The 16,068-nt window shown below is 42.9% G+C and overlaps 1 protein-coding gene across 3 annotated transcripts; it reads left to right on the top strand.

Moving 5' to 3' along the window:
* Positions 1-12,746: 12,746 nt before the first annotated feature.
* Positions 12,747-15,437, top strand: LOC129726748 (uncharacterized). 3 transcript variants are annotated; one of them, XR_008728404.1, is made up of 4 exons: positions 12,747-13,077; positions 13,213-13,775; positions 13,839-14,324; positions 14,386-15,437. XR_008728404.1 is itself a non-coding variant. In XM_055683801.1 (3 exons), exons 2-3 carry the CDS (start codon positions 13,215-13,217, stop codon positions 14,067-14,069), a joined length of 792 nt encoding a protein of 263 aa, XP_055539776.1. In that variant the 5' UTR covers positions 12,747-13,077; positions 13,213-13,214; the 3' UTR covers positions 14,070-14,325. The 3 variants fall into 3 exon arrangements, 1 of the variants encoding a protein (XP_055539776.1); XR_008728405.1 differs by having other exon boundaries at positions 14,378-15,437; XM_055683801.1 differs by lacking the exon at positions 14,386-15,437 and having other exon boundaries at positions 13,839-14,325.
* Positions 15,438-16,068: the final 631 nt, after the last annotated feature.

Genomic DNA, 16,068 nt, shown 5'->3' with positions numbered 1-16,068 from the left:
TAAATAACGCCGGAAATAAATTCAACTTTCCCGTCGCAATAGCTCCGTCTGGTGGCCGAGTGCCTTCCTTCATCTGCTGCTGGTACTTCTAACTTTAGCGAGCGCGAGAGAGCGAATAATTTTGCTTGTCAAAATATATCAAAACGTGTAAGTGATTGTTTCCGGTGGAGTGACACAATAAATTTATTGTAAGAATGAGAAACCGAGGGGGGATCGTCTGTTGGTAAACACCATGGGACAGGTAGAGCGACGTTTCTCACTCATCGTTTGTCATAATTAGTGATGCATTTTTACGCACTAAAGGTTGACAGCAGCGGAAAACGGCAGAGAGTTTTTTGTCTCTATTTTCGTTACAAGGGGCTATTGTTTAGTATGCTGGCCAATTAGGCAGTGCTTTATGCAACGAAGAACAACCATACAGTACTTTTAAAAGCAATATTCAATTTCGACACAGTAATTATTGATCCCTAACTTAAAACATAATTTCTAGCAGCTGTCCAAGATTTGGGGGTAATATTAGTTCAATTGTGTTGAAAGTAAATGTCAGAATAATTTAATAATCATTTTGTACGACCTACGTAATGACATTTTTTGGCCTTGATTAGCGTTCTGGCGATTCTAAACTCAATTTGAAATCATTTATTTTTTGATCTTTAGAAATGCGCTCAATTTTTTGTTTTGGCCTTTTCAGACTTTTATAGGTGTCTTTACCGTGTAAATGGAATCCACCCTCTCATCCTGCATTGTCACACCTGTACACCCCACGGTTCGACACAGTCCACAAAATGTCTACCGCTAACCTTAGCTTTTCCGCGTGACGTAGTGATTGTCACAGGGTTCAATGTGGGTGTCATAGTGATCCTCACAGGGCTCAACACGCTTCTCGCGTGTTGAATGTGAGTTCTAATATGCATAGTCTAGCTGCAAGGAATCGGACGGGTCGACGCCGCTATGAGTGTCTTAGCCCAAAAACCTGTTCTCGACAGGATCCTACTGGATTTGCTGGAACTCCGTCACTTCGGTACCGTAGCGATGTAGATAACTTTGCCGAAAAGGAGAAAATGTACGGAGGAAGTAAGGCCGCAGGGCCCAGTGCTACCAGAGCGACGGCACAATGAATGAGCGGGGTACCGGGTTCGTTGTGTTGGGCAGAATGCAAAGTCGTGGGATCAAGTGGCAGGCGATCAGCGACAGGATGTGTCTATTGAATATTGAAGGCCGGTTCTACAATTACTTCATTATCAATGTGTACTGTCCGCATGAATTTCGGTGATTTGTTTATCCTTTGATGATATTGTTATATATTTTGTAGCTGCTGACAGGCCGTTATTAGCCCACGTGCATGGGGTAATGTTTTTCTCCTTCTTTTTGATTCCATCGATCGCTCCTTGATGCAATCGACGAGCGTGACGATTTGTGGATGCTCCATATTGTCGGGGGACTTCTAGATGCCACCCATTCGTATCGCTGGAAGGGCTCCTTGTTGCCACTAGCTCGTATTGCTGCTGATGGGGCTCCTTGTTGCCACTAACTGTCCTTGCCAACGTTCGAAAACGGAATGAATTCAAGAGCTTTTTTTTTTTTTTTTTGACTAAATGTTCAATGTATTTCTGATTTGTTAATTGGTAATTTACAATAATTTTACAATGCAAGTGTTTTGCTTCAATGCATTTCAACTTAGATTTTTCTTAATTTTTGTTTTTGTTGCTCATTTTACATATTTTAATTATAGTATTAATTGTTTTTGATGTTTGAACATCAGGATTTAATTATTTAAAAATATTCTACCTACTTAACCTACTTATTCTACTATTTACAATCTTAACCTAAAGTTCGCGGATAATGGCGTGTTCGGAGATGGAGCACCTCCCTCCATATTTCGTGAAGTACCGGTCGAATTGCACTGCCAAGGTTTCCAGGTTCGCGAGCTCGTGTACCTCGCTTGTTCTTGTCCAGGGGGGAAGGTTTAAGATCATTTTTAAGATTTTGTTTTGGACGCGCTGGAGCCTCAGCCTGTGTGTCCGGGCACAGTCCTTCCAAACTGGTACGGCGTATTCCAACGTGGGGTAAATGATCTGTCTGTAGACAGCCATCTTATTCTTCAGACACAATTTCGAATTCCTGCAAATCAAGGGCTACAATGCCCTGATGAGGATGCAGCATTTGGTCACTGTCTTATCGATATGAGCCCGAAAAATTAGATGACTGTCCAGAGACAGACCAAGATAGACCACCACGTTGGATCACTCTATAAGGGAGCCACCGAACCGTATCCTGCAATCGTCAGCAGGAACAAGCCTGGACGATCTCGAATGTGGGAACAAAATGACCTGGGTCTTGGCCACATTGATCACAATTTTCCAGCTGGTATAGTACTCATTCAGAGCATTCAGGCCTCCTTGCAGTTTGCGTGTCAAAGCGCGGATGATGCGACCTTTGTACATGATCGCGGTATCATCCGCAAATTGTGACAACACTCCACCTCCCGGGAGAGGTGGGATGTCCGAGGTGTAAATGTTATACAGGAGTGGTCCCAAGATACTACCTTGGGGCACTCCTGCATCGATGTTTAGTTGCTCTGAGCACACATTGTGCAAGGAAACCCGAAAGGCTCTGTCCGAGAGATAGCTTTTGATGATTTTGATCAAGTATAACGGAAAATTGTGTCGATGCAGCTTGTACACCAGGCCATCATGCCACACATTGTCAAAAGCCTTTTCAATGTCCAAGAGCGCCATTGCTGTCGTCTTGGACACCGACTTGTTCCGCTGAATGATGTTCGTAACTCGATTGAGCTGATGGATGGTGGACCTGCCCTTGCGGAAACCAAACTTTTCCTCAGGGAGGACACCATTCTCATCGGTGAATGAAAGCAGGCGGCTCTGGATCGACTTTTCAAACAGCTTGGAGAGGGCAGAGAGTAGGCTGATTGGACGATAGCTCTTATGAATAGAAGGATCTTTCCCCGACTTTAGTACTGGGATGACTTTAGCTAACTTCCACATTGAAGGGAAGTAGCCAAGCTCCCAGCACCGGTTGAAAACACGTGCTACAAAAGCAAATGAGCCGTGACTCAGGTGCTTGAGCTCGATGTTAAATGTGTTATCAAAGCCGGGGGCCTTCATATTCCTAGATCTCCTCGCTAGACCGATGAGCTCATCCGCCGTCACTCGTACTTCCTCTGGGACCAAACTGCTCGAATTGTCGACCATAGTAACTCCCTCAGAAACAGCCAGCTCGAAAGGGCTGACGATGTTTCGCCCCAAATTGTGTGACGACACGAACTGCTGCCCCAGCGCGTTCGCCTTTTCAACAGGTGTTATGAGTAGTTCACCTTCCCCGGACGGAACAAGCGGAGGAATGGGTTTTGGTCTCTTTTTCAAAATTTTGGTTAAGGACCAAAAAGGTTTTGAGTTTGGTGGAATCTGGCGGAGCTTTTGGCCAAACTCGTGGTTCCGCAGATCTTGAATGCGTTCCTGGATAACCTTGGTCAGTCGGTTGCTCATGGTCTTCTTGGATCGGTCACCAGTTCGTTGGTACTGGCGCCGATAAATGTTGCGCAACCTTATGATGTGTTTAGTGGTGCTGTCAATATGGAGGGCGGTACTCACCTGAGTTTGCTGTACTGGGACCGCCGAGTCACGTGCGACGACAATCGCACGCTGGAGTGTGTCCAACGCCTGGTCGATCTCCGCTGGAGTGTTCAACGGGTGGTCGGTGTTGGTGTTCTCGTCGACGATACGCTGAAACCGGACCCAGTCAGCGCGATGGTAATCTCGCCTGGGTTGATTGGCCACCGTCTCAGTAGTGGCACCTAAGGTCAGCACCACCGGATAGTGATCCGACGAAAGCTCCTCGAACACCACTGGAACCTCGAAGATTGCCATGTTGGACAGGAATATGTCCAGGACAGAGTGAACCCCGGACCGGGAGATTCTGGAAGGGCACTCCGGTGCCAAGATGTTGTAGTGCCCGGTCTCAAGGTCTTCCGCCAGGATGATGCCATTCCTGTTTTGTCTTCGGTTGCCCCACACCTCGTGCCGAGCGTTCAGGTCTCCAGCAATGATGTACTTCGCCCGCCGCCGAGTCAGCTTGGCCAGATCGTTTCGTAATTTCGCAGCGGTACCGTCTCGGGGGGTGGTTTGCTTGGGACAGTACGCTGCGATGATGATGATTGGGCCGAGCGAGGTTTCGACTTCAACCCCGATGGCTTCGATAGTCTTAAGCTGAAACTCGGCAGCAGGCGACGCTTGATGTTGTTCCTCACAGCGATGGCAACTCCTCCGCCCCCGGCATTGATCCTGTCTAGTCGTACCAGCTGGAAGCCCGGAAGGAAGATGTTAACTTCCGGCTTCAGATGAGTCTCCGTAATGACGGCAATATCGACCTCCTTCTCGCCAAGGAAATCAAGAAGCTCAACGTGTTTGTTCCTTAGAGAACAAGCATTTCAATTCGCAATAACGAAGGGCTTATGGTCCATTGTTGGAGATTAGGGCGACGATTGCAGCAAGCTGCTGGCTGCGGGTTTTATATTTACGCTGGATTTCGAATGCAGCGAAGATGATTTTGACTAGTTCCTCTGTTGATAGTGGAGGGTCGTCTTCAGTAGAACCAGCAAACGTCCCAGAAGTAGCGCCAGCGTATGACAATCCGGGAGTCGGGGTGGGTCCTTGGTTTGAGAGAGCAGCAGCGGCGGCGAGACGGGGCTGCGCAGAAAATTTCGCAGCAGGCGTGCTACGATTCGGTTGACTGCTATTCGGGAGCGGAAGCGGCTCCAACACGGGGACCACATGTCTGGTCCGGATCGGTGGAAACTGATCTGGTGTATGAGCCGGGGGAGGCTTTCGATGACGTCCGTTCTGATTGGCTGTTGACGCTGCCTTGCGAATGCGAATAAATTCCGCACGCTTCGGGCAGCTCCGGCTGGTGGCACGATGGTTTTGGTCACAGTTCGCGCATTTCGGCTCGGAGTCATCAGGTTGAAGGCAGGTCGAAGAGCGATGCACCCCAACGCACTTGTCACAACGCGGAATCATTTTGCAGTTTCGTGTACCATGGCCGAACCACAAACAGATGGTACACTGGGTTACGTCACGGTGTTGAGGACGATACGGTTCCCACTGGATGATGGTGTGGAACAGATGTTTGGTGTTACGCAGTGCACCAAGAGTCGTGCTTCTCTTAGTGAAGTGTACTAAGAACAGCTCGTCTCGGTAGGGGCCGTCCTTGACGGTTTGGGATCGACGATTCATCGGGAAAACCGCTTCCACTTTAAAGCCAACCTGCTCAAGCTCGGCTTTCACTGTCGATGCAGCCAAAGCTGGCAAACCTCGTAGTACCACTTTCAGTGGCTTCGTTGCTGGGTTGTCGTGCGTGTAGTAGGGCACCTGGTGCGTGGCTAGTAGATCGCTCACTTTGTTGTACTCCTCCATGTTGGAGCACAGGATTTTGGTGCCTTTGCTACATTTTTTGTAGAGAGGCTCCAACGATAAGTTGGCAAGCTCCGCTTGTAGCTTTAGCATGTCCCGGAGGGGGGTAAATAGCGGGGGGACTCGCTCTTTTTTAGCGATGGGCTCGTTGTTACCATTTTCTACCGGCAGCAGTGCAAACTTGTTATTTTGCAGCAGCCGATTCGATTCTGGGTCCGCCGAACCGGGGGGCACGGCCTGCTTGCGTTTGTGTTTCGAACCGGTGGATGTTGTTGCAGCAGATGAATTTTGGCTGTCCATTGTCTTCTTTTTCTTCACTTGGTGAAAACCATCGGTCGACTGCTCCGCGCAGTCACTGTCGGTTATATCGTCTAATGTAACAGGAAAGAGCGGCTTGTTGCCAGCCATGGAAGTACCCTTGGCGAGATCCAGAAGATACTCCAAGGTACTCGACGGGAAATCCAACGCGAAAAGAAACTTGTTATATAGAACGTACAAAGCGGCGCAAAAAATATAACGACTATACTGCTCAACACGCTAGCAGAGAATGAATTCAAGAGCTCAATCGATGTCGTATTTATACCAGAGAAATTATATTCGCAACCATTTGCTCTTCCTTTCTGATGTTCGTGTTAGGGAAATAACTCTTCAATACGAAAGAAAGTGTTCGAATATCAATTTTATTTGGGGAATCGTTCTTATTACTACACCGATGTTGAAAAGGAAGCCTTCTACGCATAGCTGGAGGACGTCTACGACAGCTGCTCGCAGCGGGGCATCGGGGATACGAGCACTCAAATCAGAAGGGAACACCCGAATAAACCGATGATCGAACACGAAAGTCTGCACACCGAGACAAACAATAACGGCCACAGATGCTTTGCACTTTGCAGCTTCCCAAGGATTGGTAGCCCAAAGTACATTCTTCCCCTGCAAGGATATTCACCAAGTCACTTGGAAAAAACCGGACCAACGAACAACAAACCAAATTGACCATGTACTCATCACCAGCATACGCATCTACCGAGGTGCGGACGTTGACTCAGATCACTACTTAGTGGCGGTTTGTATGCGCTCAAAACTGTCGACTGTCTATCAGTCACGACAGAGCCGATCCCCACGGCTCAATATCAAACAGCTACGGAACCCGCAAGCTACCGAGCTTGAAGCGGCACTTCCCAAGGTAAAGGAGTTCGGCGCAGCTTCTCACGAGGATGTCTGGATCATGATCCATACTGTCATCAGGAAATCCGCGACGACGACACTAGGAACAGAGTGGCAGAAACGACTGGTATGATGGGGAAAGCGAGGCTGCGGTGACAGTGAAAAGCCGGACCTGGGTAATTTACCTGAGGGTAAGGACGGGAGAGATCCTGGTCAAGTACAGACGAGCAAGGAACGACATGACTACGATCCTGAGACGTGATGATAATCTCATCACGAACGATAGCCAGGTGGTCGACAGGTGGAAGCAGCACGTCGATAAACATCTGAATGGCGATGCCACAAACAGAAGCGAAACTGGAACAGACCTGGATGTGTTACGTGCGTGTTTCTGGGATAGTCTCGAGTCCCTTCGAGTCATGTCGAGGATTGAGAGAAGGTGATGGACTATCCTGTTTGCTTTTTAAGATCGCTCTCGAAGGTGTTATATGAAGAGCGGGCACCGACACGAGTGGTACGATTTTCACGAAGCGGGTTCAGCTTAAATGATTTCGACATCATAGCACGAAACTTTGCGACGGTGGTGGAAACCTACACCAGAATAGAAGCGGAAGCTAAGTGTATAGGACTGCTGTTCAATGCGTCAAAAACAAAGTATATGAAGGGAAGAAGCTCCAGGAAAACAATGTTAGCCTCCCATCCCTGATCATGACGGCGATGAGCTTGAGGTGATAGACGAGTTCGGGTACTTAGGACCGCTGGTAACACCAGCAAGGAGATACGGAGACGCATTCAAGCAGAAACTAGTGTCTACTTTGTACATCGTAGGGCGCTGAGATCCAATTGAGTGCGCCGCTGTACGAACACTTGTTAGATCGGTGGTCCTCTATGGGCTAGAGACGACAACACTGCTCTCAGAGGACATCGGGGCCCTTGGAGTTTTCGAACGGAAGGTGCTGCGATCTATCTACGGTGGAGTACAGACTGAAGACGGAAAATGGCGTAGACGCATGAGCCATGAGCTGCACGCGCTGCTAGGAAAGACTCTCATTGCACATCTGGTTAAAGTTAACAGATTGCGATGGGCCGTACACGTCGCAAGGATGCCTGACGACAACCCGGTTAAAAGCACAGCGTGCACGATGGCTTAGTCAGATTGACAGTGACCTACAAGTGATAAGGCACCTTTTAGCATGGTGCGACACAGCCCAAAACCGAGTGGAATGGAGACGACTTCTTGATACAGCACGAGCCCCCCCGGTTCTAGCCTGCTAGGTGAGGTAAGTAACCTTAGCAACAGCTTCTTTACGTAGTTGCTAATACTTCAATTCATATTAAGGTGAAACCTCATTGAATCCAAAAATGGCCGACTTCGAGTCACCACTTCGAATTTTCGAAAGCACAAGACTCGGAAACAGTTAATGCGTTCCCTGTGAAAATACTATTTTATGTTTGCTGTGGTGAAGCAAACATAAAATAGAATTTTTATAGAGAACGCAATGAGTATTTCCGAGTCTTGTGCTTTTAAAAATTCGAAGTAGTGACTCGAAGTCGGCCATTTTTGGATTCAATGAGGTTTCACCTTAACATCACCTTTTCATCACTTTAGAAGAAAAGTTCTTTGATAAAGTTTCGTACCTTCATTAGCTCAGCAAACCATATCTCGTTAGGCGTGAGAACACATTTTCCAAAAATACATAGAGCAAGTCCACGCTACTTCGCAAATCGATAAAGAGGTCATTCTATACTATCAGTTCTTCATGTAGACTCACGACTGCTGTTTCAGTTGGGCCTATCCAAAAAAGTGACTGATGAATGAAATATTTTGAATCAGAAAAACGACTTGTTTGATTGAAATGGTGTCTTGAGCAAAGTTGTAGGTAATAAAATTGCGATTCGAAAAAAATATATACACTGTAGAAAAATTATTTTTTTTCTGAGACAAATATTCCAACTTGTAACAAAATCTGAAACATCTTGAAAAGTACCTCTTTTTAAAAACTATTTTTTTTACACATTGAAGACGAAAATATTTATTACCATCTGTCTAAATTTGGTGATGGTAATAAAATGAAAAACAAAACAGTTATGGACGTTTGAATATTTTGTCATTTTCACTCAGAATTTTTTTGGGTGTTTTTTTCTGTTAATGCGATGACTTGGAATACTGTATCGCTTTCAAGTTTTGGATATTATTATCCGATAGTTTCCGCAACTGCTTCTAATACTTTTAACCATGGAAAGGTCGTTAATAACCACTTATTTATTCACTTCAAAACTGTTTTATGTAGTTGTTGCTTCTGCTAAGATGCCAATAACCAAAAAGTAATAAAGTTACGCGCTTGTATGCATTTTTGCAGGGGAACATACAAGCAAGAGCCGCGTTGTATGTGTAAGCGAGACATCATCTACTGTGTTTGTATTGATGAATCGATCTAATCCATTAAGGTCACGACAGTGTGTGTTCTAAATCGACTGGGAATGAGGATAATTTTTGAATTGCCTTTTCAAGTAGTGAGTAAAAGTTTTGCAAGTAGTTGTAACGGTTATTATTAGATACTCGTGATCTTGCAACATGTGCAAATTACATGACAGTAAGGGTAAGAATTTTATTACTTGTAAAGTTATAGATTTGTTACACGAAGGAAAATTTTTCGTTAATTGTTCTCCAAGTAATAAGTTAAAGTTTATTAAGCAGACAATGTGTGCAGTAAGGAAAGCGAAAAATAAGCGAAATGAAAATTATGATACAGATTTTAAAAATTTTCCGCATCTCGAAGGGACTTGAACCCGCAATCTCCGGGTTTGCGGATTTGGGGGTTAAACTCGGGAGATTGCGGGGTCAAATCGCGTCGGGCTATTTGGCTGGGAAATAATATAGGTAGGTATGATAGCATGGCAAGTATATTCGATTAAATAGTTAATTCTACCACAAAAACAGCGTGTTCAATTTGTATCATGCTCTTTGCGATAATTTATAACAACAACGGAAAAAAAATTTCAAAAATAAGTTCTGAGTGAAAATGATAAAATATTCAAACGTACATAACTTTATTGTTTTTCATTTTACCATCACTTAATTTTGACAAATAGTAGTACATATTGTCTTCTTCAATTAAAATAATTCGATTTTTAAAAAAAGTACTTTTAAGATATTTTAAATTTCGTGACAATTTGGAATGTTTGCCCAGAAGAAAAAAAATATTTTCACGGTGTATATTTTTTTTAGAATCGCAATTTTATTACCTACAACTTTGCTCAAGACACCATTTCAATCAAACAAGTCGTTTTTCTGATTCAAAATATTTCATTCATCAGTCACATTTTTGGATAGGCCCAACTGAAATAGCAGTCGTGAGTCTACATGAAAAACTGATAGTGTAGAATGACCTCTTTATTGTGCATGCAGAAAAAAATCGGAAGCGACGAGTCGCTCGTCTGACAAGGATTTCCCAGCGAATTTCGTAGTATATTAATATAATGTAGTCTTTGATTCAGCATAAAATGTCCCGAAATATGCCACTGTAATATTTTCTAATAGTTTTGATGGTTTCTAGTCGCAAAACTATGTCAATTTAATCAAAGAACATTAAAACTGCATTGTACTCAGGGAGCTCTTGTGGCTGTCAAACTCCATACATTTTTCATCTACCACTCATTGATTCTGGAACCAGCGTTTCTGGTACCCACTTTTTGGTTGGTTTGCACTAAAACTAGTGAAATAGAGTGAACGTTCCAAATTGTTGGTAAACTTATTCTCGAATAAATATCGTTTTAGTTGGAAAAAACAAGAACTCAACATTTGTTTTCAGTACAATGTGCACTTTCAATGAATACGATAGGTTTTGTAATCATTTGAAATGCAATATTGACGTCGTGATGAATTGATGATTGGTAGGCAAAATGTTGACGTTTATAGTCCCCTGATTAGTACAATCAGGGGACTATAAACGTCAACATTTTGCCTACCAGAAATAATCATACAAAATGACATCGCTGGAAATCTTCGCGTCACTGGACTCACCAGCGAATTGCAGAGTAGTGCTGCAGCGACAATATCAATTGGGAACAACTATGCAAAGTTTCAGCGAAATCGGAAAGGACATCCTAAAAAAATATTTATTTTTATTTATTTTCCATGGAATGCCTCTGAACTAAACAGTGTCCAATCAGTAGGCTAGTTATCGTACTCAGATCAGATATAATCTTCAACTTTGTTGACAGCAGTACGAAAAACATACTACATTTTAGTTGTCACCCGTTACCTTTTTTGACAGCAGTTGAAAAAAAAATCCAAAACTCTAGTTTTAAACCTTATTGTTTTGGAAAGAATCAACATAAACCCAGTCACTTGAAAAGTATTGTGAAAAGTTATCAATTCCATGGTTAACAAAATGTAAGCAGATTACTGTTTGCATTATTGTATTATAGTAAAGAAGTTGAAAAAAGTACAACAAAAGAAAAAAAAAGTTTTGGTTTCAGCGCCGTTTCCCCTTAAAGCACCTAGATTAATTTCCTTATTTAATAAATAATTTACTTTAAGTCCACCAATAACAATAATTCGAGAAGCTTGAAGCTATAAAAAATATAATATTGCGATTGTTTTCGAACTTTTAGATTCCTAATTCTTCCCCAGATTCGCCAGAAAGAAGACTTTGCGTCCACCACTAGCTAATTCGGGAAGATTGAAACTAACGAAAAATATAATATTGCGATTGTTTTCAAACTTTTAGATTCCTAATTCTTCCCCAGATTCACCAGGAAGTGATTTATGTTCCGCACCAATGCCTCTCTTCTGCCATAAATTGCGATGCCCAAAAATCGACGCTTCCTTTTTGCCCCGCCTGCTGCCATCAACAGAAGCCAAGAGCCTACAATGGAAACGCATGGTAATCGACCACAAGCCAGTTCTCTCTCAATCAGCTGGTCATCCAATTATAAAATGTTCACATTTATCCCTCGGAAGCCTAGCCCCATCTAATCTCCTGCTAATGAGTTAACTCCATGCAAATATGCTCATTTTTGTAGTGCAATTAATTGTAGCTTTTAGAGCATCCTTCCCACTTCCGCCCTCATATATAGGGGGCATCAAATAGACGCTAAGGGTAAAGGCACTTGCCATGTGAGTTTGTATTTGTGTGTGTATGTCTGCATAATCGGTCTGCTGCCGTTTATTCTTTTTTTTTTTTTTCGTATCCGGACGGTGCAGAGCTGGCTCTTTTCGAAGGACACTTTGCACGGGAGTAAGCGAGCGAAGCGCGCATCCGAAGAGTCCTTCAAGTGTTGCAACGAAACGAAACGAAACGAAGCAGGCGGTGTAAAAGGCGCAGCAGCAGCTCTTCTAATATTTCCCTGCATTTACCAGCAAATAGGGGAGGCAGTGCTCACTCACTCAAGGACATTTTATCGCTCAAGTAACTTTTCTCCTTCTCTAATTATTTTCACATGGAAAAAGGAAAATTATTTTTAATTAAGTTGCAAGCGATATTAAATTGTTCAGGTTTTTAAACTTATTCGCTTGTGCATACTTTGTGCGGTTCTTTCTTCGACTTTCCGCCATCACGCATTTCGCTTGGTTTCCTCGTCAAGTGGGTTGTACTCGGCCTGCTGCGTCGCGGAAGTTTTCGCAAATGAGTCGAGAATTGTGCTCTTTCCGGATCGCCTGCTTGCGTTCGTATTTAAACTAAATAATTTATCTTCAACAGAACCTGTCGCACACTCGCCTCACTCGTCAACCCTTCATCCTTGAGAAAAAAATCTTGTAAAACGACCAGTTGAAACGATTAATAATTTAACACTTCAAATTTTATCACCGTAAATTATTCATCAAAACGAAACCAAAACACGGCAATCGAAACGACAATATTAAAATGATATTAAAAAAATCGACTCAACTCCTGACTGTTGGGTAGGCAGACCGCTATACTGCCAGTAGAAATTTACGGTCGTCGAAAAGTCTAACGACTCACAACTTGCAGGTTGTTCGCCACACCGAAAAAACGACTGCCATGCCAACGAATGAGTGGAAAACCCACCTCGTTTTATCTCACCCCCTCACACACACACTCTCTCTTCATCCAGCGAGCCACAGCACAGCATTTCGTTTCGTCGCAATCATCGCACAGTTAACCGGTTCACTGCCGTAACGTTGAAGTGCGGAAAAGGTTGTGTAGGGGTACCTGGGGTAATAAGCACCGTTGAGGCAAGATGCACCTGCTCTGATTTACAATGGAGAAACATTTTAATAACAAAATCATAATTCTATTATTTGAATTTATGTTTTCTATAGTCACCCTGTCAATTTGGCAGCACTGCAATGTCAGAAAATGTAAATTAACACAAAAACAAGTTTTCGCTGTATGCGGACTATTTTTTTGCTCTGCTGATTTAAGTGTTTTGAAGCTATTGAATTGTTGTTTTTCACCAACGGCAAGTGTTATTACATCGAATAAACGTCGATCAACATCTTTCGCATAAAATATCGGTAAGTTTCAATGAGCATTACCATTATGTAACCAAAAACATTCTGTTGTTTTGTTCGGGGCATAACGCTTCCTTTTGCTCGGGGCAAAAGGACTCTGTAAACAAACTTTTTGCTTACATTTCATCTTGTTTCCAGCAATGGTCCGCTACTATGTCCGGAGGTCCAATCGGCGGTCTTGGACTGTTGAACAGCTACGATCGGCGCTAGAGGCAACCAAAAACGGTATTTCCAAAAATCATGCCGCTCGGGTGTACGGAATTCCGAAGAAAACGCTCATCCGCTACTTGAAAAAATCCAACAATTTATCTTCGCTTCCACGTTTGGGAAGTTTCAAATCAGTGTTTACCGACGAGCAGGAGCGGCATCTAGTCAATCGTATTGTTAGCATGAGTGAGTGTTATTACGGATTGACCCAAAGAGATGTTAGAAGTTTGGCATTTGAATTGGCCGAAATGAACCAGATTTCACATCCGTTCAGTCAGTCGGAAAAGTTAGCAGGTTATGACTGGTTAAAATGCTTTCTAAAACGCCATCCAAATCTTTCTTTACGGTCTGCGGAAAATACTTCTTTGGCAAGAGCCACAGGATTCAATCGACACAGTGTGCGCAAATATTTTGATCTTCTTGAGGGGATCTGCGCCGACCATCAATACCCACCCCAAAGAATTTGGAACATGGATGAAACGGGATTTTCCACGGTATGTGATATATAGTGCTTGACTTTCAAATGACGATAATTACATAGTTTTTTTTTTTTGTAGGTTCAGACTAAGCTACCAAAAGTTTTAGCAAAAAAAGGGCAACATCAAGTGGGAGCCATTTCATCCAGCGAAAGAGGTGTAAACACTACGGTGGTACTGGCCATGTCTGCATCTGGAGCATATTTACCACCAATGTTCATCTTCGCTAGGCACAGAATGAATGGTGCTCTCAAGGTCGGGCCCCTGAAGGATCAGTGTTTACTTGTAATCCTAGTGGTTGGAGTACATTGACTACCTGTTCCAGCTGGTTCGACCACTTTTTATCTCATACTCGACCATCTGTTGATTCGCCAGTTTTACTCGATGGCCACTCTACTCACACAAGAAATTTGCAGATGTTGGAAAAGACAAAAAAGAACTTTGTTCGAATTATTTCAATTCCACCTCATACATCACATAAGGTTCAACCATTGGATGTCGCCTTGATGGGCCCGTTGAAATCACATTACGCCACAGCGAATGGAAATTTCTTGAAGAAAAACCCAGGTTAGTAAATTGACAATACAGAAGTAGAAACATAACTGTTATATTATTATTAGAATTTTAGGAAAAACAATCACTGCTTACAACGTCTGTGAACTAGTAAATCACGCCTTTGTCAAATCAGCGAGCATGTCATCTGCCCAAAATGGATTTCGTGCTACTGGAATATATCCATTTAATCCTTCAGTATTCAACGACAGTGACTTTGCTGTAGCGGATTCGTTGACGTTGATAATGAAAAAAAAACTCTCAGGGCACAAAGGAGCCACTGAACTGGCAAGCTGCTGACGTTGAAGCTGTTGATATTCCAGCAGTGAGTGAAATCAACGCAGATGACTGTAACATTGGTGTGCTAAATGATAGCCAAACCATTGACCAGATTGATGCAAATGAGTATTATGTTATCCAGAGCATCGGAGAAGTCATCATAGGCCCAGTTTCGAAACTCTCTTCTATGACCTCGAATTTAGATCAAGTGGATCAAATTTCAAATCGCTGTTTCAGTATTACTGACGTCAACGGCAATGTTAATTTGAAACTAGCGCAAGCTACTAACTCGCTGCTAATTGCCGTTCACAACGATGAAAAAGCTCTAGTAAACAACGAAATGCAGTTTGGTCCTACGGATGGACAGGAAAACATTCTACCAGTTCAGACAGATACCATTGGGACAATTGACAAAGTAAAACGTAAACGAACTATTAAACAAAAACAGTTACCTGGATCAGCTGGTGAGGCAAATAGTCGCCGGACCAAAAAAAAAAAAGCGTTGGGATCATAACGCCAGTCGAAATACACCAAAACTGGATAGTTTTACAATTTCTCCTTCTTCAGTGGCCAAAAAGTTGGAAAAAACGCGTGGATACAAGACGCAAGAAAGTTACTTCGAGAAAAGAATATGCTGCTGAGTTAACTTCCACACCCCATCGCAAAAAATTTATCGAAACTATTGCTTCGAAGGGCATTAAAAATATACAGAGAACAGGGCGCAAGCGCGCTGGTCGTAAGGCAAAGGCTCTTGAAGATGCTGATGCTATAGATGATATCTTATGTTTTATTTGTGGGACTACTTTTTCGGTTTCAATCAACGGCAAAGGATGGTCGAAGTGTATGCAATGTCAAAAATGGTTTCATACAAGCTGCGCTGCTAAACTTGACAGATGTGACACTTGTTAGTAATATGGAAACCATGAATAATTACTAAATTGTCGTTTCATTGATTTTGTTGTACCTTGTTATGAACCTTGTATATGAATTAAATATATATGCATAATAACATAAAAAATTTGGTAATAATTATTTAAAGCATTTCTTGGAAAAAACGCAGCTTCTTAAAAGTTGCGCTTACTACTTTGAACGGTCTTTTTTGCCATTATTTATGAGATGACAAAATGAGCCATACCGCCCCAATATTGTAGTGCATTCTGCCTCTTTGATAGGGTGCCTCTAACCTCATTTGCATGGTGCTTCTTGCCCCTTTCTGGCGGTGCATTTTACCCCAGCAAGGGTGCGTTTTGCCTCGATTGGTGATTTTTCCAAATTTTTACACTCACTTAAAAGAATGGGTGTTATGCATTTTCTATAATGTTTTCGTATCTGATGCGAGTTGGAACGAATAAATAAAGGTTTTGATATTTTGATCAACATATAAAATTGGTTTTTACTCTCAGCTTTAACTAGAATAAACGCATTTTTCGTTAAGTTGTGCGTTTTACCCCAGAAACCCCTATAGAAACGCATCTCCTAT

The sequence above is a fragment of the Wyeomyia smithii genome, chromosome 3 (assembly GCF_029784165.1).
Source record: "Wyeomyia smithii strain HCP4-BCI-WySm-NY-G18 chromosome 3, ASM2978416v1, whole genome shotgun sequence".
NCBI classification, from domain to species: domain Eukaryota; kingdom Metazoa; phylum Arthropoda; class Insecta; order Diptera; family Culicidae; genus Wyeomyia; species Wyeomyia smithii.
This window is presented reverse-complemented; position numbering and strand designations above follow the sequence as displayed.

Coding starts and splice junctions, on each gene's coding strand:
- LOC129726748 (XM_055683801.1), top strand. CDS start 13,215: ATGGTCCGCTACTATGTCCGGAGGTCCAATCGGCGGTCTTGGACTGTT. Junction 13,776..13,838: donor ATGAAACGGGATTTTCCACG/GTATGTGATATA, acceptor TTTTTTTTGTAG/GTTCAGACTAAGCTACCAAA.